The sequence below is a fragment of the Neopsephotus bourkii genome, unplaced genomic scaffold, assembly GCF_033783945.1.
Source record: "Neopsephotus bourkii isolate Nb327-2 ecotype Australia unplaced genomic scaffold, CSIRO-AGI_Nbou_v1 NB_1615, whole genome shotgun sequence".
Classification (NCBI taxonomy): domain Eukaryota; kingdom Metazoa; phylum Chordata; class Aves; order Psittaciformes; family Psittacidae; genus Neopsephotus; species Neopsephotus bourkii.
In genome coordinates, this window is record NW_026902090.1 from 5205342 (window position 1) to 5226158 (window position 20817).

General features: G+C 44.4%; 1 protein-coding gene across 3 annotated transcripts in view; it reads left to right on the plus strand.

The window, feature by feature from the left end:
• Window positions 1–2918: 2918 nt before the first annotated feature.
• Window positions 2919–20817, plus strand: part of RBM20 (RNA binding motif protein 20) — a 112069-nt gene continuing 94170 nt past the window's right edge. For 2 of the 3 annotated variants that reach the window (XM_061372645.1, XM_061372647.1), the window contains exon 1: window positions 12737–12952. In XM_061372645.1, coding sequence (XP_061228629.1) covers window positions 12810–12952 — 143 coding nt within the window. In that variant the 5' untranslated portion in view covers window positions 12737–12809. Of the gene's footprint in view, window positions 3229–12736; window positions 12953–20817 lie in introns of those variants that run through there. The other variant, XM_061372648.1, reaches the window with a different exon arrangement.

Sequence of the window (20817 nt, forward strand, 5' to 3'; positions counted from 1 at the left end):
GTGGATTACGAGCTGCTAATGTAGAACAAGTAATTCCTATTTAACCTGTGGTGCTTACAATTGTAGGATGCTATCAAGGCAATCGACAAACATTTTGAAAATGAGGATTAGGCATTTAGGATAATAAGGACAGCATCTGTAGTCAGATTAGCTGGATAAAATGTCAGGGGCCACTAATCCTCCTGTTTCAGAGTATAAACTCACCAACTGGAATAATGAAGCAGATTCCTCAGTGGAACAATATGTCACTGTTAACCAATTTCCGGTGTCATTTACTGTGTGCTGTCACCCAGCCATGCGGATGCTCCCTTGAAAAGGGTTCTCACTGGCTGGGGAATGGCAGATCTGTCTGTAACTCATATAACTGGGCCATTTCCCTGAGGTGATGGAGGCTCCTGGTGAGTGCTGCACCCCCAGACTCACTGAGCTGGGTCCTTCTGGCTGTTCTGACCTCTCATAAGCTCTAGCAGTGGTCTTGGTGCTGCCAAGAAGGCTCTGCAAGCTACAGGAGATGAAGAGTGTCTTGTGGGATGGAGCTTTATTTGTCTGACCTGGTTTAAGAAACATAGACATACACATCCTTACGTTGCTCTGGGGTCCTTGGTTGGAATGGCCCTTCAGAGTACCCAGCAGGGAGGCTGTTCCATCAGCAGCAGATGGGCTCACAGTCCCTGGGCTTTGCGTGGCCTTAACCAGCAGCATCAGCTGTGGTTTGGGAAGACAGGATGAGCATCATCAGCTCTGCTGAAGCCACTCAGCACAGGCTGGGTATAGCTCACCACCAGCTGAGTCACTGATGGCTCAGCTAAATCCTATGGGGGAAAAAGGAAGGACATTATTCAGATGACTCAGAAAAAAACTTTTTTACATAGCATTAGTAACTAAGCCAGAAGAATTACCAGAAAAAAAAAGTTGGAACTTAAGGAAATTCAACACAGAGATTGCAATTTTCCCAAGTTTTTGTTCATGGAGGATGGAGAAGGAACCACTAATTTCTGAATATTTTTAATCTCCTCTTTAAAGAGGCTTTGTTGCTAGGTAAAAGTTTACTGACGTTCTCCTGGGTTGCCTGAGGCTACTCAGTGAAGCTGGTGCCAGCTCTCTTCAGCATATCTAACAAATGTTGTCTTCCAGGCTGTGGTAATGGCTGCAAGCCCAGCACAGCTAAATTAATGAAAGATCAGTCAGAAGTTCACTGGGGCTTTTCGCTTTTCCTATCTATATCAATAACAGAGCAGAAGAGATTTCTTGGAAAATACAGTTGAGGAGGAAGGATAAATACATGCTATCAGACTGCAATGTTTAATAGTTGGAGCATCATGATCTGTGCCAGCAAAGCAGGATTTCTGGGAAACTCATTGCCTAATACTGATGTACCTCTAGTGATGACTCCACTGAACCTCAGGTAGGAAAAAGAGTGGTTGTATCTCCTTACCTCATTCTAGCTCCCTGGGATGGGATACCAAGTGCCTACAGCTTGGTGTACTGCAGCCAGTGCAAGATGAGCAGCTGTAGTTCCCACTGCCTACAAATCCCATATGCCTTTTGCACTTATGGCATTCTAGGAAGGGTCGTGGCTGACTTGTGTGCTTGCTGTTGATGCTGAGGCAGATAGGGTGTATCAGATAAACCATGCTGAGCAAACTCACCCATTTGTACTTAAGAGGGCTGCATGCTTGTTCCGTACTGACAACCCCCCAACATTGCTTCTCCTACTCCATAATATGCCCTGGAAAAGCAAACAAAAGAAGAGCAGTTTTATCTCCTGCCTTCTTCACGTCTCTTCTCCACAGTGTGGAGCTGCTGAATTTCTTGACACAAAGCCTGGGAAGTTGTTTTTTGCAGTGTGAACCAAATAATACATTGTCTTGTAATCATGTCCTAGGAAAGGACAGGCATTTTAGGTGGAGACCTTCAAAAAGGTCAAATACTGGGAGCAAATACTGCAGCCCAAGGACTGCTTCTGGTCATGGGCCAAACTCCATTTTCACTCAGCTTAACCCAAAAAACAGCTTCTAGGAGAACATTTTGAGAACGGAAGGATTTGGTTGACACTTACATGTTCATTCCAAACCAAAATAGTCTCTGACCTTGTGCAAGCTCCAACAGACGGCAGACCTAGGGAGAGGTGACAGGCATATGAATTGAATTCCCGGTGCTTTGTCTTTTGTGTGTTTATTTAGCTAAAGTAGCTTCGATACAAAACCAAAAAGAGTAGTCCCAGAAACTCAGACGATGGCTGGTAATTCAGGTATCTTTGGAGAGATGGAAACCTGCAGTTCAAATCTGTGCTCTGAAAATGCAGAGGAGTTTGAATTTTCCTGACATTTAGAATCATAGAGTCATAGAATAGTTAGGAAAGAACCTTAAGATCATCAAGTTCCAACTCCCCTTCCATGGGCAGGGACACCTCACACTAAACCATGTCCCCAAAGGCTTCGTCCAACCTGGCCTTGAGCACTGCCAGGGATGGAGCATTCACAACCTCCCTGGGCAACCCATTCCAGTGCCTCACCACCCTTACAGTAAAGAACTTCTTCCTTATATTCGATCTAAACTTGCCCTGTTTAAGTTTTAACCCATTACCCCTTGTCCTATCACTACAGTCCCTAATGAAGAGTCCATCCCCAGCATCCCTATAGCCCCCCTTCAGATACTGGAAGGCTGCTATGAGGTTTCCACACAGCCTTCTCCAGGCTGAACAGCCCCAACTTCCTCAGCCTATCTTCATATGGGAGGTGCTCCAGTCCCCTGATCATCCTCGTGGCCTCCTCTGGACTTGTTCCTATTTTTAATTATTTATAATCTTATCAAACTGGGGCTATTCAGGATTATTTTTTCCATCAGTGCCTGTCTCACCTTCCCTCTGCCTGTCCTTATCACTGGCTTTTGTTTATACCACAGGGGTCCCGAGAACGTTCCTTGCTTCTCTCATGTGACATTGCCTGTAACGTCTGTGCCGCCGCTTGCAGTTTTAGTGTCACTTTTGAAACTGAGAGGGTAAGGACACGATTGTGACTGGGAGAAAAGCGAAGACGAATGGTGTCATTCTGTCAGTTCTTTCAGGAGTGTTACCTTTTGCATGGGCAGAGTTCAACAGGCGCCGATTGACAAGTTTGCCTGAGGCTGCATTTCTTCAGCAATTGATCTGCTTACTGGGAAAAAGTGTGAAATGTCAAGTTCTCTACAAAAAGACAAGTGGAAAGGGGAAAACAAAGAAGAGGAAAGGTATGGCTATAAAGCTGCTTTGTCTTTGTTATAGATCTTCATTCCGCAGGTGCCCGGTTAAAGAAAAAAAATGGGAAAGTCTATCTATTGTAACTACAACCTAATTAGTTTCCTTGTAAGCTATTAAAGTAATGGAGCTCGCAGAGCCTGAAATGGACTGTGTATTTCTTGGTTCAAAGAGAGCACTGTGTGTTTTCCCAGTGTTATAACTGAACATTTCTGGAAACCAGAATTAATTTCATACATGATTTCAGGTAAGCACTGTCCCTGACTGAAGGGTGGTTTTGTTTCTGCTTGAATCCTGAGACTGAACTAATCCAGTGGCTTTGCTTCAGTCTGTTTATGGACTGTATGGTGTTGTTGCATTACGGATTAAATGTGTGTAATGTTTGGAAGATTGTAATGATGTGTTATCAGAGCCAAGGGCAGTCCAAGTAAAAGCTTTGTGGACTGTGACTGATGGGTGGGTTTAAGTCGCTTCTTTCACCCCAGGATTACCAGCCACATTCTCATCACATCTTTTTTTAACAGTGGAGGAAAAGGGGCTGGGTTTATGAGTGGATTAAAGCGTATGACACTGTTCAGACAGGATTCTTTTTTAAGTGCAGAGTATCCTGACATGACAGTACTTTGTATGGGGAACCGTGGCTTCTTCAGGGCCCTTTCTTGAACAGATACAGCCTATTAGCTAAAATATGTAATAATTCACACTTAAACAAGCATCAGGTAAACTAAGCTTTCATTAGGCTTTGGATGGAGCTGGATTTAAGGCACATTCCACGTATGAAATCTTGCTGTCTGTAAAGGGCCTGTGCCTGTGATGACTTCTGTGTGTAGGAGAGGGACGCATTTCTTAGAAGCCCCATGATTTGCCTTCTTACTAGGTACAAATCCAAATATTCTACATGTTTGTGTGATCTCTGCTTCTGTCTCTCTCCCACCCTCTCCCATTTTCAAGACTCTCTTTAGGTGTGTGGTTGTGCCATTTATTAACATAAACTTTTGGCCACCTTAAAACCTCCTGAACCGTGGGCTTGTAAGGACTGTGAAGAATTGCTGGAGCCTGCAAACTACAGAAGTTACATCAACTTTTGCACTTCTTGCTTTCCAAGGGATCTTGAGTATTTCATTGCCACCCCGGAGTCTGTTCACTCCTGTAATCATGGAAAACAGGACGTTTCGGAGTGATCTGATCTCTCCTCCTGCCTGAAAGGTGGATTGTGGTTAAATCATTCCTGACTGATATTTTATGCAACCTATTTTTACAACTGCTGGTGGCAGAGGCTTCAAAATCCAGCACGCTCTCACTTGCCATGAGGAGGCTTAATCTGAACTTCTGTTGCTGTGATTTAAGCCTGCCTTCTTCCATCTTCTTCAAAAAATATTCCATTGTTCTTTAAAGGTTATTTTTTGCCTCCAGTCTTCCCCTTTCTAGACTAAACAATACCCTTTCCATCATCCTTTTTTCGGTTTTGTGGTTCTTCTTTTGTAGGCTTTTGATTGATATTCAGCTCTGATCCCCTGTAATATTCCCCACATCCTATTCAGAACAACTGCTATCCGTCTAGTCATTCCACATCCTGTACTTTCCCAGACAATATTTTCCCTTCCTAAGTACAGGACTTAGCACCTGTTCTCACTCAGCTGAATCCTGTGTTTTGCAGACTGCTCCTCTGATCTCTCCAAATCATCCTGAAAACTCTTTCTCTGCTCCAGTTTTCATACAGAACTTTACCCCACATGCAGATTTTGGATGTGCGATCTGTTCCGTTACCCAGGCTGTCAAATAACAACATAGGAAAAGGACTTAACTCTTACAGATTCCCAAATGATACGCTTTTCTAGTTTGACAGCAAACTACTCACACCAGCTGGGAGAGAAGTCTTCCAAGAAGCTGCGCATCCATCTTCTTGTAGCCCCATCTACAGCGTGTCACTGGTTTTCTTTTATGAATGTTATCTGAGACGGTGAAGCTTTTGCTGTGTTATCTGTGACCATAAGTTATTGCTCTTCAACTCATGTTTGGTTTTATTTGTCCTTGCTGTTCCTTTTCTATGCCCTTTCTATGCTGATAAGGAAAAAGGTAAGCTTGCTCCTAAACTGGGAAGTAACAAAGGAGAACCCCTTCAGAGTTCAAGTCAGATGTCTTTAAACTCTGATTGTTTCCCTATCCTAGATGTCACATTTTCAACAAATGAATCTGTTAACACAGATAACAATGGTTACTTTTTTTCCTCCATAAAATGTTTTGGGGTTTCTTTCTCCCCATAACTGCCTGTCTCTCAAAACTGCTTTGCCATTTTTCAGTCCTTATGATACTTATTTACAAAATCTATTTCCACAATCCAGTGGATATTCCTCAGATTCCCAGTAGGAATAAGAATGGAATGTTCAAAAGCCCTTTTAGCTTTTCTGAAGGGGAAGGATCTGGTGAAAGATTAGGAGCTGTGGTAGCTCAGTCAAACAACAAGAACTGGAGGTTCTGAGTTGAAAGGCTAATGTTAGAAGATGACCTCAACAGGTGAGCAGATCCTTTCAGGTAACTTCAGAGTCCTCTGCTTCTCTGCATTAAGTGCCAACAGGAATCTGTCTGTTGAGTCTTACTCCAAATGTATAGATCGCAGGAGCCAACTTAGATTCCAGGTCAGCAAGATCATGTTTTCCACTGGAAGCATTCCAGATGATGCTAAACATCACCAAATAACTTCAGGCTCACCACAAATGTTGAAAGCATACCTCAGACTTGCGGGGCATACAGTCTCACCTACCTTGTCTAAATGCCACACGAGTTGTTTGAAATCAGTGTAGCATCTGCACAGCAAATGCTGCATGGATTTAGCACACTTTTGCAAGACATCTCTTTCAACTGCAGAGCTGGCCTTGCCGCTGCAGGCTGCCTCGCATTACACAGCTGCGGGACAGCACGTCAGTGGATTCCCCACTCTTCTGGTTCACCCAGGGCCCACGGCTCCCTCAAGAAGGTTGTCTCAATGTAATGGCTCCGTGCCACTGTCTGGCATGCAGAACATTCCTGGTTTGTCTCTGGAGATCCTCAATGCAAGTGCTGACATGTAACACCACAGCTGTGCAATTTGTCAGCAGACAAGGGGGAAGGAGCTCTGCCTCGCTCCGTCAGGAGGCAGTGCAGCTCTGGCGTTGGCGCTGAGCAGGCTTTGCACCTTCCCCCGGTCGGAGCACCTAGGCAGGTCACGCCAGCAGGCAGGCCTCGAACAAGTGCCCTGTCAAAAACTCATCCCTGCAGAACATCCTTCACAAGTGAGAGGTCCCAGGAATAGATCTGTTTGCCACAGAGCAGATCAGCATGTGTCGGTCATTTTAGTCCACACCAGCCTTCCTGACACGGATAGGTCTCTCATCCCTGGCTACTTTCGGTGGTGGTTATCTTATCCTATTGCCCATCACATGCTAGGCTCTCAGGACACCAAAGCAGAGCTTAGGTACGATAACTCCATCGGTTGCCAGATGTTTCAAATATGTGGGTCTGAGAAAATATTCATCATAGAAATAACCATTGAACAAACCTGGTTTTGTGTTGGAGGCAATGCACCAAGGACAAAGCCCCCATGGACTGTGCTTCTGGAGGAAATACAAGGTTTTCTTGATAGCTACCCACTCTGCTTTCTTGTTTCAACCCCCCCATGCTTTAAATGGTCATTTAAATAGATTAATAATTTAAATGGACATTTAAATAGGTTATAATTTAAATGGACTTTAAATTAGTCCCCGATGCTGTTCAGCAGCAGTAGCAGTGAACAAGAACTATCAATAACTAAGTTTGTCTCCAAGTGAAGAGGGGTTTGATTTCATATTAAAAGGACTTGCAGAAAAATCCATGTGGGACTTTTACAATGAAATTAGTATACTCTACAAGATGATAAAATCACAATGGCCAAACATCAGTTGTAGGTGCATAAGATTGCGCAGTGTTTGGTTCTGTGCTCCTTTGGCATCCTTTTAAAGATCAGTTGTCTTTATATGAAATTTAAATGGCCCTACTTTGCATTGTAAATTACGTTCAGTTTGTCCTTGAGTGCTGCTAGCATTCATCTCTATCAGTTGGTACTTAGCAGTTTTGCAATAAATCAGCATTTTTCCATGGGGAAAGAAACTATTAGGGTTTAGACTTTGCCTCTAGCTATGCATATATCCATAGAACTTGCATGCACATGAAGAGTTAGTATTTAAAGGCTTGATAAATTAAGCTTTCTGAGGGCTGCATATTATTTCTAATCTAATATGCTTAAAAAATTAAAGATGACTGAAGTAAAATCTGTACTAAATGTGATAATAATGGTTATATTCACTAATAACAAAGGGGTAGTAGTCATTACCCACAGCTTTGGGGATGAGAAGAAGTCATCCCCAATATAAGCACACATGCATTAGAAAGTGGGGTGGGGTGCGTGGGTAAAAAACCTAAATAAGTTATTATTGTAAATTCTCTTGTGCTTCTGGGGTCATGAAGGATGAGAACCAGAAGTGAGGATGACTGGAAACAGACCACTTATGCCATGATATGAACTTGAAGTATGCAATAGCGAAGGCATGGGAAGATAAGTTGGGCTATTAACATGCACAGTTTGGTTATCTCAAGAGCCAAAAGTAACATCAGGGATTTTTTTAAAAGCACAGTTGTTCTTCAGAGTAATTTAACATTCTTTTTTTACTGCGCCCATTATGCTTTCTTTGATTCCTTTCTGCTTTTCTTTAAACAACTGGCTAATGTAGTTAAAACGGTAAACATTTGCCATTTCTGAAGCTAGAAAGGAGCATGACACAAGCCATTAATGACATAAGGCAGTATTTTGGGATCAAACAGCATGTGTAAACATCCTAGGTATGATCAGTTGCACATTCCAATGTTTTCTAAATTTACAATATGTGAATTGAGGATTATACTGTCACCGGCCTGAGGTGCTGAGCTCTTCACAGTAAATGCGAAAGGACAACATTCATTTATTCCATGTTGTTCTGCATCAGGACTAAAATCTTGCAGTATTTGTCTTTCATCAGCTGGCTGCCGCCACATATGTGAAAGTCTGAGCTATCCATGGCAGAGTGTCTGCTAGCTTGTCTCCTTTTGCATCTCGATCTGCTAGAATCTTGAAGGTATATGATCGTCACTGCAGCGGTCAGTCCAGCTCCTGAGTTTTGTCTTTCTCCCTTTGCAGATCTGGGACAAAGTGGGCTCATCATTCATAACCTTCATTTTCTGATTGTTCACAGGGTGATTATTCTGCTTCCAACCTAAATTTAGTCAAATTCTTCAGGTGATGCTGCTCCCCTGAAAAAGCATCAGCTCTATAGACAAATACCTTTAAAAGCACAAGGTCTCCCCTGTATTTTCTTTCCAACCATTAAAAAACTTTCTGGTACTTTCAAATGTCAGGTCATATTTTTGTTTGTTTATAAATCAACCTGTTTGCCTATGCTGAATTTTACCCGGTCCTTTGTAAATGTGCCCTGAGTGTTTCTGAGCACCACCATGCCAACTGGCATGTAGGCATGGGCAGTGGTGCTCGCACAGGTGCAGCAAAAAGCAAAGCAAGAGTAACTGCAAGAGAGCCTAGCAGTTGTGGCCAAGTGTTTCCACTCACGCCCAGTGAAAAGAAAATCACCAAAAAGAACAAGTGAGAAATGATTCTAACTGAGATATTTCTCAGGAGTCGCTGATACCAAAAGCTCATAAAAGCAAACAGAGACTTACCCAGGAGGCAGATTCCATATACCCAGGCACTGGAAATTTCTGCTTCAGTCTCCAGCTTCTCTCTCCAAACAATGATCGGAGAGAACAAGCGAACATGCACAGCAAGCTCCAGAAACAGGGCTCAGCATAACCTGGGAAAAGCTAATGTGTTAATAATCATGATCTGCAAGGCCTGAAGTGTTTTTTCATCCTTTTTCCCCTGTAATTTATAGCTATTTTCCTTCATTAGCTTTAGAGTCGAGTAAGAGAGTTCTTTCCTGCCTCCCTCCACAGTGTGCTAAGGAGTACGATGTTGCCATTCTTCCTAGATGAAGTCTTTTATTCCTGCAACTGGATACTTATGTTACTTCAATCCTATTTAAGAGCTGACATCTTATTCTTTATGAAATCATTTCTGTATTTTAATGACTATTGCTCCTTGCAAAACCATCACAACACTATTTACATCGCTATCGAGATCATGCTTCATAAACCTGAATTAAAATTCCTGTGCACTGTAGGAAAAATAAAACCCAAAGTTTATTCTCCATTATTTCTGGGTGCCTTATCCATTTTGGGAATAAGCTATATTACACATGCAGTGGTACCTAAGCTGGTTCTGCACTTTGCAGCTTAACCGAGCAGGACAATTATGAAGGGGCACAACACTTAGGAACAGGCCAACCCTGGTCCTGAAGTATGGGTATTATCCTGGTTTTCTGTCTTTTAGTTTTTCCAGCCCCCTGTTTCCCCTGATAATGGAAGGTTGATTATATATTAATTTAACAGGGGTTTACTTTTAGGGTATTGAATTCACAAGAGATTAAATTTCAGGTTGTAGAGAAACAGGCTTAGGCACGAACCTAAGAAAGGTCTTAGTCAGACTAACAGGCACATTGACTTCATATAGTCCTTTATTCTTAGATGTGTTTCCTTGCTACTGTATAACTGTGTGGCTAAGTGAGGTCTTAAAGCAATGAAGTTACAGTTATTTTTGTTACCTGATGCTGAACTATTTGGGAACACGGTATCCTGTGCGTGCCTTTTCTGCTATACGGTCCCTTTCTTTTTTCCCTGAGTTCTGCCCGTGCCTTTGTTAATCTGCCCTCCTAAAAATTAATATTCTGAACGTGAGTCCATGTTTACCAGAGAGCTGCTGCTGATTTATACCCATGCAAGTTACACCAGCAGTTAGATCAGGAGCTCAGTTTTAGCATGCAGACTCCTACAACTGGGGAACCAAAAAAGGCATTGTAAAAGGTTGTTTTTAATCACACTGGGAGATGCAGGATGCATATTCAGCTCAGCTGAAGATATTAGCTAGGAGTGTTTGTTGCATGGCTGCTCGCTAACACCAACTCGCTAAAATCAACAGTTTGAATCTAAAATTATAGACAATGAATACCTTGGACATCAGCAACAGGGAAGTCAGTGTTTTGCCAAGTTCAGTGCCCAAATCACCATCAGCTGACTGTTACACTAACAGTATGCCACTCTAGCTGAGGGAAAAACACTACAGCTACTATTTCTTCATGTGCGTTAAGTAACCACATCCCACCTTAAGATAACAGGAACTCGTACAGCAGTTTGCACTTGTTCAGTTCTACTGCAAAATCCAGACCCTAAAGCTATGTTGTTTGGCCTAGGTACTGTTCTTTCTTGGGGCATTGCTCCAGAAATACTGTAAGGCTCGAACAGAAACCATTTGTGTTGATTTCTTGAAGAAAAGAGCCCGTGAACTTTAATCTGTGCTTGTTTGCAAGCAGTTATACACGTGCCCATTTATATCCATGTAGGACAACCAGTGAAATACCTTGGCATCTGAATGAGATTTGTGCTGCTGAGTTCAAGTGTTCAAGGCCAGGTTGGATGGGGCTTGGAGCAATCTGGTCTAGTGGAAGGTGTCCCTGCCCATGGCAGGGGATTGGAACTGGATGAGCTTTAAGGTCCCTCCAACTCAAAGCATTCTCTGATTCTGTGGAAAAGGAGACTTGGGGATGAGGACTGTGGCTTTAAATGGAGTGAATGGCAAAGATCTTTGCAGAGCTTTTAGAGCCCCTGCTGAAGCTGAATGCTGAATTGTACACTGTATGTATTAAATGCAGAAATAGTGCCTAGTAAAACACGCTTGATCCATTTTTACAAGTGATGTAATATAACTGCCTGTGTGAAGTAACACGTTCTTGTAACTATCCACCTTCTAATCCAGGGCCATGCATTAGTGTCATAGCTGTGCTCTTGCTGCCCTCAGAGCCATGAGTCACCATCTTTCACTTCCTCAAATAATTACGGGCAGCAGAAAGTGGCTGTTCCTTGGTCTCAAGGGCTTTATGTGCTGCTGGAGCAGGGAGGAAATCCACACAAAGCTACTTTTTCAGTGGATGATCAGGGGAGACTCACTTTAAACTTAAGGCAAAGACAGCACTGCACACTAAACTGCTTGTTACCATGCATTGCCTCACCTGTCTGCCAGATCTTACCTTCCCTTGGCTGGAAGATCAGCCATCTATTCACTATGCAGCACTGACCAGCCCTTGGCTGAACCAGAAACCGATACAGCCCAGCTCTCCACTGTCCTGCACTTGGTTAGTGCTCTCCATCTACAAAGAGCAAAGAACGTGATAAATGCAAATAGCTTAACATTTTCCGGTCCCTGGTGCTAGTATTTTGTACCCATTTATAGGGCTACATACTTGTAAATGATTACACCAGGTGCAGAGGGGACGACAACCTGACCCTCTCCAAAATTAATCTTTCCCCTAAATCAGGATTAATTTTTCAAAGACACCAGGATGTTTCTGCTTTCCTTGGTGCGTGTGTGAGTGTGTGTGTTGGGGGGTGGTTGCGCAGCATATAGAGGCAGTGCAGGAGCAAGTACTGAAATGGCCTTTGACTCAACCCTCTTTAATAGAGTGCATTACAAAGGATGCAATAAGACCTGGAAGGAACGTTTTCATGTTACTTGTTTGTTACAAGCCGCACAACTTCTGCTCCATCAGGCATCTGAAATGTCCTCCCAGAATATGCACAGGTAAAATCCTATCATCGTGCTGCAATTCGTCCTCAACCCTGTGTTACTATAGCAGTGGGTAAAGCCTTGCTAGGTAGGGCTCAATCCTGCTCATGCATGTATTTGGAAGAGGGCAGCCTAAGATTGACATCCTTTATTAAAAGCAGGTTCTCTGGGTGGGCCCAGAGGGGGGATTTGCCTTAGGGATGACTCGGTTACATGAGAAGGTTTATAGTGCTGGCTGTGGCGTACCCTCCTCTCCTTTTTGTACCAGCTGACAGAGCCTATGTCTGATAAATGACTAATTACATTTCTACAGAGGTGTTACTGATGGGGGATTAAACCAACATGCACGCTTTTTCCTCCCGCCCTTGGAATGGGAAAGGTCCGATGTTTGTAAATCACTGCGGACCCGTGCCGCCTGCTCTTTACCGCACCGGGCAGGTCCAGGTGCGCCGGGCCGGCACACCGCGCACAACCGCTTATAGCGGTGCCTGCGGAGGCAGGAAAGGAGAGGGCGAGCCCAGCGCCTAGGTGGGGCCGGCAGGAGCGGCGATAAGGGGAGGACCGGTGCTGGTCCAGGCCGCCCGCCCCTCCGGCCCCGCCAGCGCCGCGGAGGCTCCCGTGCGGCGCCGGCCGGTAGCGGCTGCCCTCCCGCAGGGCGGTCTCAGGGGGCTGCCTGTCCCGCCGTCGCCAGCCCGGCGAGGGAGGGGGGGCTGCGGGGGGAGCGTGGTTGCCTCCCGGGCCGGTGCTCTGCCCCCTCCTTCTCTCCCTCCTTCTTTCCTTCCCTCCCTCCCTCCCTCCCGCCGCCGCGGCGGAGGGTTGCGCGGCCGTGCGCGCCTCCCGCCGCAGGGGCCTCCCCGCATGGTCCTCGCCGCTGCCATGAGCCAGGCCCCGGCCCCCCGCGGCGCTGACCCGCCGGAGAGCGATGCCCGCAGCGGGGCCCCGAGCCGGGGAGCCGGCCGAGGGATGCCGCCGCCGCCCAGCCTGCCCCAGCTCCTCCACAAGTAAGAGCCGCCCCGCGATCCGCCGGGCCGGGAGGGAGGGAGGGAAGGAGGGCGGGCGCGGGTCGCTCTCCCTCCCCGGCGGCGGTGCCCCCCTCCCCTTCCCCCGGGCAGACTGACAGCCGGCGGGGCCGGCCCCGGCCGAGCGGTGCCCCGCGGGGCTGAGCCGAGCCTCCGCCGCCCGGTGCTGCTGCGGGGCACGATCCCCCTAAGGACCGCTGTCGGTCCCGCTTCCCGGCGGAAGTTTCCATCCCGAAGAGCCGCTAGTGTCGGTGCCCCGAGGGCTCGCCCCGGCACCGCGTCTCCTCCGCGCAGGGTCCGCTCTGTCCGGAGAGGTTTCCTCGCCTTCCCGGGGTCGGTGCCGCGCGGCCGCCCTGGCTCCGCTGCCTCGCCTTGGCTGGAGGGCTGGGGCAGCTTCTCCGGCCTGAGGGTCGGGGCTCGTCCTGTGCCAGAAGCGGTCGCATCGCTGCAGAGCTGTCCCAGAAAAAGTAACCTGTGCATGCGTGGAAGGCTGATTAATGAGGGCAGCGGTGCGAAGGGCATTTTGCTGTTCGGTTTTCTAGTTGAAAACAGAGGGGAAAACAGTGGTTTTGCCACATAGATGCAGTGGGGCGAGCGGTACTTTTCTGGCTAAATGAGATGCTTGAAGAGGAACTGTAATGCTCTGTAGTCGGTACGTGAAGTATGAGCAATACAGAAGTTGGTCCGTGCCGATTCAAGATGGTTGCATGCGCTGTACGTGATTTTTCTCAAGTTGTAACGTGTTAAGAGAGATTGGGGCTTATAACAGAGCAGTAAATTGACCAGCGAATGCCCATTACAGAGCCGTTAGAATTGCTCTCTATTACTTTAAGATCTGCTGCTCCAGATGACGAGCGGGACGCTGGGTAGGTTGAGAATCGCTTTTGACATTGGCCATGAACTGGACGGGGCCCGTGTTTGGCCGCCAAGCAGAGCGTGAGTAGGACAAAGCACGGTCGAGCTGCGGCGGCCTCGCCGCTGGGCTTGCGCTGCTCCCCTGCAACACCCCTTTATGGAAGGCACCAGCTTAGGCATCTCCTGTATCAGTTTGTCAACAAAACCCAACAGCGCAGCTAGCGGAGGAAACGCTTTCGATTCTCTCACTTGTATTTGCAAAACACATATGTGCACGTATCTAAATACTTATGTGTGTGTGTACACTTTAAAGTTGCAGCAAGCTCAGAGCATGAACGTTGTTTTAAGTCGGGAATAGTGTTATCTTTTATAAATACATATGAAACTGGACTTTTAAAGTTGCTATGGAGTGTGGCCCATAAATTTCTTGAGGCTTGGTTTTCTTTTTGCCTGTTTGCTTTTAAATCATGGTTTGCAACTTAGTCATGAAAACATTAATGGTTCTTGTTACCCATGTTTCTGAATCGGAAATGCAGCCTTGGGAGTTTGCATTGAAACTGAAACGTTAATGGTTGCTTCCTAAATCCGCTGGGCAGCTGCAGTGCTACGTGTGAATTATTGTGCAACTAAAAGGTAATTTGCACTTACTCAAACCCAGTCTTAAGTTCTAAACTATCTCTAATGATGGCCCTTATTTATTCATGTTTATAAAGACCTTGCATGGACCCGAATTGCGAGTTGTATCAGTGAAGCTGTCGAAACTGCTTCATGATTGTGTTCCCGGTGTGGCACACATTATGTAAAAAGGCATCCTTTCTTTGCCAGTTATGCCTGCTAGGGAACTACATAGGTAGGAAACCTTGAAGCGGTTTCACTTCGAGCCTATCTTTAGTGGAAACATTTGAGAGAGTTGCCATGTTCTTCTTTGTCATGGTAATATGACGCAGAATGGCAGATGTCAAACAGCTCCATCTACGGTCCTGCAACTTGATCGTATACTTTTTGCAACAGCGCAGCATAATTTGATGTGGGCCTATGTGTTTACCTGATGGTTAATAAATTTCCACCCTGCATTTAATTGGAAACGCAGGCAGATTCTGTTTTGCTTTACTGATAGTCACTTGGTGGTTTATATAATCTGAATTGGATATTCAGTGACGGTTAGGAAAGGAGATGTTAAAGAATATCTTCAATTGCTCTTCTGAGTTTCTAATAGGCTAGAACAGGTGTTATGACTGGCAAAACAGGATGGAAAGGAAAGCAGTGATTGCCCTACAAAATGAAGTCGCAGTTTCATTACCAGGAAAGGAAACACTGACCTCTTTTCCTGAGTGTTTTGATTTTCTTGATTCTGTTTTCCACAACTGCCATCTTTTTGCTTTGGGAGCTGCAGTAAACAAGTATGCAGTTGCAGAATGCTAATTCGGAGCCTGTAGGTCTGAATATTGTGCGGTGCTTTGCTGGGTCTCCCTGTTTCAACACTTCTATTTTCATTATAGCGTTTAAACTTAGGAAGTTCTTTGGATTCCTTGTTTCCCCCCCCACAGTGCTTTTGTTACAAATCTGTACAGATGTTAGCTGAAGACCAATATGATTTAAAAAATGACTTCCTATATGGGCGGCTGGTAAACTTTCACTGTGAGGACTGAGCACTGAACAGGCATTAAAATGTAGTGAAGCTGGAGATCTGAAGTGGTTTTGGTAGCAGCTACAATGGGTGAACTTTCGTGACGCAGGTAGCACGTACCAAATACATTAGATGCCTCTTGGCTTTGATAATTATAACTTTAATATTAAAAAATAACCGTATGCCTAGTTTGACATTCCATGCTGATATTACCCGAATACAGTAAGACATAAATTGAAATATGCTCTCTATGTGTTTTTTCCCCCAAGTACCAACATCGTTTTGGTTGATAATAAAGGTCCAATCGTAAGATTTACAGAGCGCTTAAAGCTTTCCATCTGTTCAGGTTATTGTGATTTTCCATGGCAAAGTACTTATTATTTTCTCAGAGTAAAAGCTTTGTTGCAGTCAAAGCCCTTAAGTTGTAGAGCTGAGATTGAAAAGCAGGGGGGAAGGGAAACGTGAATTTACACACTACAGAGGAGGACTTACAAAAGCATACACTCGCATATGAAATAAAGTGAAAGACTGAGAAGGACGGTCGTAATGGTGTTCAGTAGTGTTCACAACTGGTTTGTACTGTGGAAGGAGTGGAAATGCAGGGTAAGGTCTGTACTACCAACAAGTGAAATATGGGGAATCTCTAAGATGACCTCAAATACTTGTTCTGCATAGAAAATGAATGTGGTTTTGGAACCGCTGGTTTCTTTTATCCCCCCCTCCCTCCCCTTTTGGTAAGTCTGCTTTTATAAGAAAGTTTTTATTTGTAATGTACAGGGTTTGTTTGTCATTTGCGATTACATTGCAAAACCTAACTTTTAGCTGACAGCTTGGTGTGTGACACGTTTTGGCACCTGCTGTTAGGTTGACTGGAGCGCCAAAGCACCGGGAGTGAGTACAGACTACTATTAATAATCCCAGGTGTGATTCATTGCAGCCTGATGGAGCAGCTAGCTGGAAATAACCAAGAGGAAGGACTGAGGGGTGGCTGTGGGCTGACCGTAAAGATGTTGCATGAGTAGTGCTTTCTGTGAGAGTTCTTGCTTAGAATGTGCCACAAGTGAACACCTTAATTACAGGAGACCCGGTTGTATTAAAGTGCAATCTCATTGTATGTTTTAATGGCTGGTTCCATGCTTTCGGTTCTTACGATTTGTCATGGGTAATAACATCTGTCCAGGGGAAATGGAGCAGTTTTTAACTCCCTGTGTTGATACAGGAGTAAACGTTTGTTTTACAGATCAAATAAAGATGTCTTAAAACAATGGGGGGAAAACCAAAGTTGATGTTTTTTTTTCCTAAGGGGTTGTGCCCTGGAGATTTTGAGCTCTTCTGGGAAGAAGATGGAATTTCCAACATCTGCGCCTGAGTCGTCATCAGTTGGTGCCAGTTCTGGGGGCAGACAGGAGTAAGCAGGCTGGTGCTGAATGCTTTGAGCCTTTTATTTCCTATCGCAGCAAGGAGGAAACTTGTTGGGCAAAACAGCCTCCACCTTCTTAACTGTGAACTTAAACCCATCACATTAAGCATTTTCTTTTAATTTGCTTCCTTGTGTGGTTTTTTTTGTGCAAAGTGTGGGATTTTCTTATTCCTTTTGTTTTCTTTTCACAACTCAAGGTCTCTCAGGAGAGATCAAATATGAAATGTGCTCCCATTATATACATTAGTCATGGCAAATAGTTTGGCGTATATGGCAAAGGCTAAGCTGATACTTCACAAGGGGATATTAGGAGAAACACTGGTTTTACTGTTCCTCTTCTTACTGTTACTGATTAGGGCTTTCCATATTTATTTGCCTTTTAAAGTACATCTCCAAAATCCAAGTTGCTTCCCTGCCCGACAGAGCCCTGAAAACTCACGGAGTTTGTGTTGTACCAGCTGTATAAGAGCCCTGAATGGAGATGAAATCAAAACAGAGAGCGCTGTAGCTGTCTGAGCTGAGAAGCTTTACCCAAACAAGAGCCAGGAGCTGAAAAAGCAGACTGCATGGTGTGGGACTCAGCACAGAATGTGGGAACTAAACCCACGTTAGTAAACTCCTCCTTCTGTTTCCCATTCATCATCCCTGTATCTTGTGAAACACACAGCGAGGGAGGGAACCTCAGTTTCCTTAGAATTATCTGGTTCCTTGCTGTGTAATTATTGAGACTCTTCTTAGACCTCACCTAACATCGAAATCAGGATTTGCAATGTGTGTGCCACATGCGAGTATGCATGGAGGGGTAGGTACAGGGACGCCTGTAGGGTGCTTCACTTTCTGTCTAGTTCAGTTGCTTACAGAAATGATCAGCAGTGATCATTACCTTCAAGTCAGGTAACAAAGGTTTCTCTTTTCTCTTAACGTTTCCTTCTCTTAACATTCCTCATTTAAAATACTTAAAAAACAAAAACAGAACCAAAACTTGGAGGCAGCTGACCCCTCCTGTATTTCAGGTGCGACTCAAAAGCCTATGGATGAATTAATTGTATGGGTATTATGTGTTTTAAACAAAAACTACTGATAATGTGGGTTTCTCTGTCTTGAAATCTTTTGTGTTTGTTTGGTTTTTACTCTTATTTAAGACCCAACAGCTTATTAAGAGAAAAACACAGTAAAACTGATTTAAGGCTTGAATAGAGAGCACAGAGATACAAAGTGGAAAGGGGTCAGAAAAAAAGAATTCAGGAGGAATGCCTTGCATGCAGACACCTCCATGTAATTTGGCTTCTGTTATCAGATATCAATCCATTCCGAGTTGCCCGGAAATGTCAGAATTCCTTCCTATATTTTTGCGGAGAGAGAGAGGCAACAGCAGTGATATCAACTTCAATAAAATGTCAAGCAATACGTGGTTGGTAACAAGGAAGGTACTAAGTGGGTTTTGGAGCATGCCACATGGCAGTGGAGTCATCTTTACAGAAACTACATTGCCTGGATGTTGTTCGTTTATTGGAAATTTAATACTCCTGCTCCCATCAATGGGGAGACTGGGAAACGTGGTTTTTTGGTTTTCCTCTTAATTCAGCCCTTGCCCGTTCAAAGCTGCGCACACTTAACAGTGAGCAGTTACACGTGACCTGCTGAGCTACTGCTCCGCTGTGCTGATGATGCAAACATCCTTCTGACTCCCTTTGGAGGAAGGGAAAATGACAATGGGTAAAATCCTCAATAAGTTTTAGTTCTGATCCTTTTGGGGGACTGTCAGAATGGGAGGAACAGGATCTTCATGGATATATTTGTACTTCATAGATGACTGCAGAAATTATTTAGGAGGGTAAAAAATGGATTGTTTGCATGATGTAACCATTTTAGTCACTTTAAAATACTCCTTCAAATAGAAGCTGCTCTTTCTGAAGAGTAAGCTGTCCTGATTAATATTTTTGATTATTTAAATGCACTCCTTTGATCCGATTTGCAGCTAGACTTTATCAGACTGGCTTTCTTCCCTGGAATATACCCTCTCCTTTTTTCCTCCTCTTCATTCTTTGTAGCATTTTCTAGTTGATTTAAGGATGTAATCGCTCTGTTGCCCTCTGCCCCTCCATGTCCAGCTGCTTTCTCTTTGTCACGCTAATGACCCGTCACAGTGAAGCTGTCACTTGACACACGGGGTGAAACCAGAAAACTTGCCCCTTTGGGTTTTGGAAACGCTTAATACCTGTCCTGTTCTGACAACCGAAGCTTAGGCAGTTTTACAAATGCCTCTTGCCTCTTTAGAAAGCATGCCAAATAAAAGCACAGGGTATTCTGTTGCAGGAAGGGGGCAAAGGCTTGTTTTCTCAAAGGATCAGTATTTATGAGTGCACAGGCAATTATTTTGTTGCAGTTTCACAGCATTTCTGTGTGTGCGTCTGAACATGTGCAATGTGCGTTTAACTGATATTAATTGTACCAGAAGCTGCGTATTTGTCTTGTGCATCTGAGGAACGACAAGGAAGATGGATTTGATGTTAGTTTTCTGTGTGTCTGTGTTGGGAGATGAGCTGAGCTGAGAGCGGGACCAGAGTGGGGTTGCGCTGTGTGGCTGTTGCACTAAATGATGCTGTTCAGAGTTGTCCTCCGTCATCTCTGTTGTTTAAAGACATTCAGGTCTCTCACCAGCCTTTTCAGAATGCTCCAAAGTTTCCCTGAGTCCTGCCTGGCTCTAGGGGTGATACAAATCTGTAGCCACACTGGTTGTGTAGTCCATTTCCTGCATGTTTTTAACTCTGATGTCTGTGTTATGTGAGGTCTTGCTGATGGTGACTGCTTTAAGAGGGATGGGAGAATACTCTGTTTCATCACTCCTGGATATATTTCTTACTAGGAAAAGACAGGGACAGAATAAGGAGGTGTTTAACTCCTATTTGCTTGAGTAGTGTCTTCTGCTGGCTAGGATGGACTGAGAAAAAGGTACTCTGAGCAAGCTCCCTAGCTTGATTTCTGATCACCTGATCCCTTCCTTTGCTTACTGGCTTTGAGATACCAAGAGCATCCAATGTTATCTTGTATTGGCTTTCCTCAACTTGCTACAGATCTCTTGATTTTCTGTACAGTAGGCTGCAGAATGCTAGAACTCAGGCAATGTAAAATGTCTTGAATTTGGTAGTGTCAAAAGCCACAGCTCTATGTGTTGTGGGTTTTTTTTCCTGGAGGAGGGGCAATGTGTGAGTTGATGGTGTCTGTGAGCCAGGGCCACGTCTTTGGACATGTGCATGAGTTGCTCTTGCATCTTTACTTATACTTGAATCTTTGTTTTAAGATATAGCCTTGAAATACCTCTGCAAAAAGCGGCTCAATGGTTTCCTTTTCTGGGATAACAAATACTCTTTTGCATTTTGTACAGTTGAAAAGCAGCAGTAAGTTAACCACAGTCTGTTTCTGCAGTAGGAAATATTATTTCTGTCTGTGCTGATTCACATGTTCTCCTCTTAGTGGAAGATGTGCTAAGTAATTTCATTAGGCTTATGGTACATACAGTTCATTTCATTGACCAACTTTTATTGTTCTCTTTTTGACCTTGTTTTTTAAAAAAGCCATAAAATACAATTGTTTGCAATTTTACTTTTAGAGGAAAATTTTACTTATGGAGAATAAAATGCCATATCATGCTTTAATAATGTCACCTGCCTTTCTGCTCTGCCTGGGACTGGGGGGAAAGCAGATTAACTTCTCCTACAGAGAAGTTTGCTCCAGACCCTGCAGAGCTGTGCATAGCTATGTGTGTTTGAGTGGCTTGAGGTCTGGATGCCACTCCAATGATTGTCAGAGATTTCCTTTGCTCCCCCACATAAAATTCTTTGCCAGAGATTATGCACAATTCAGACTGAGGTTGGGATTCAGAGAAAAGATGTTTCCTGAAGCCATAGGCAGACATATTAGCAAACTAGGGTGAGATTCTTTTTT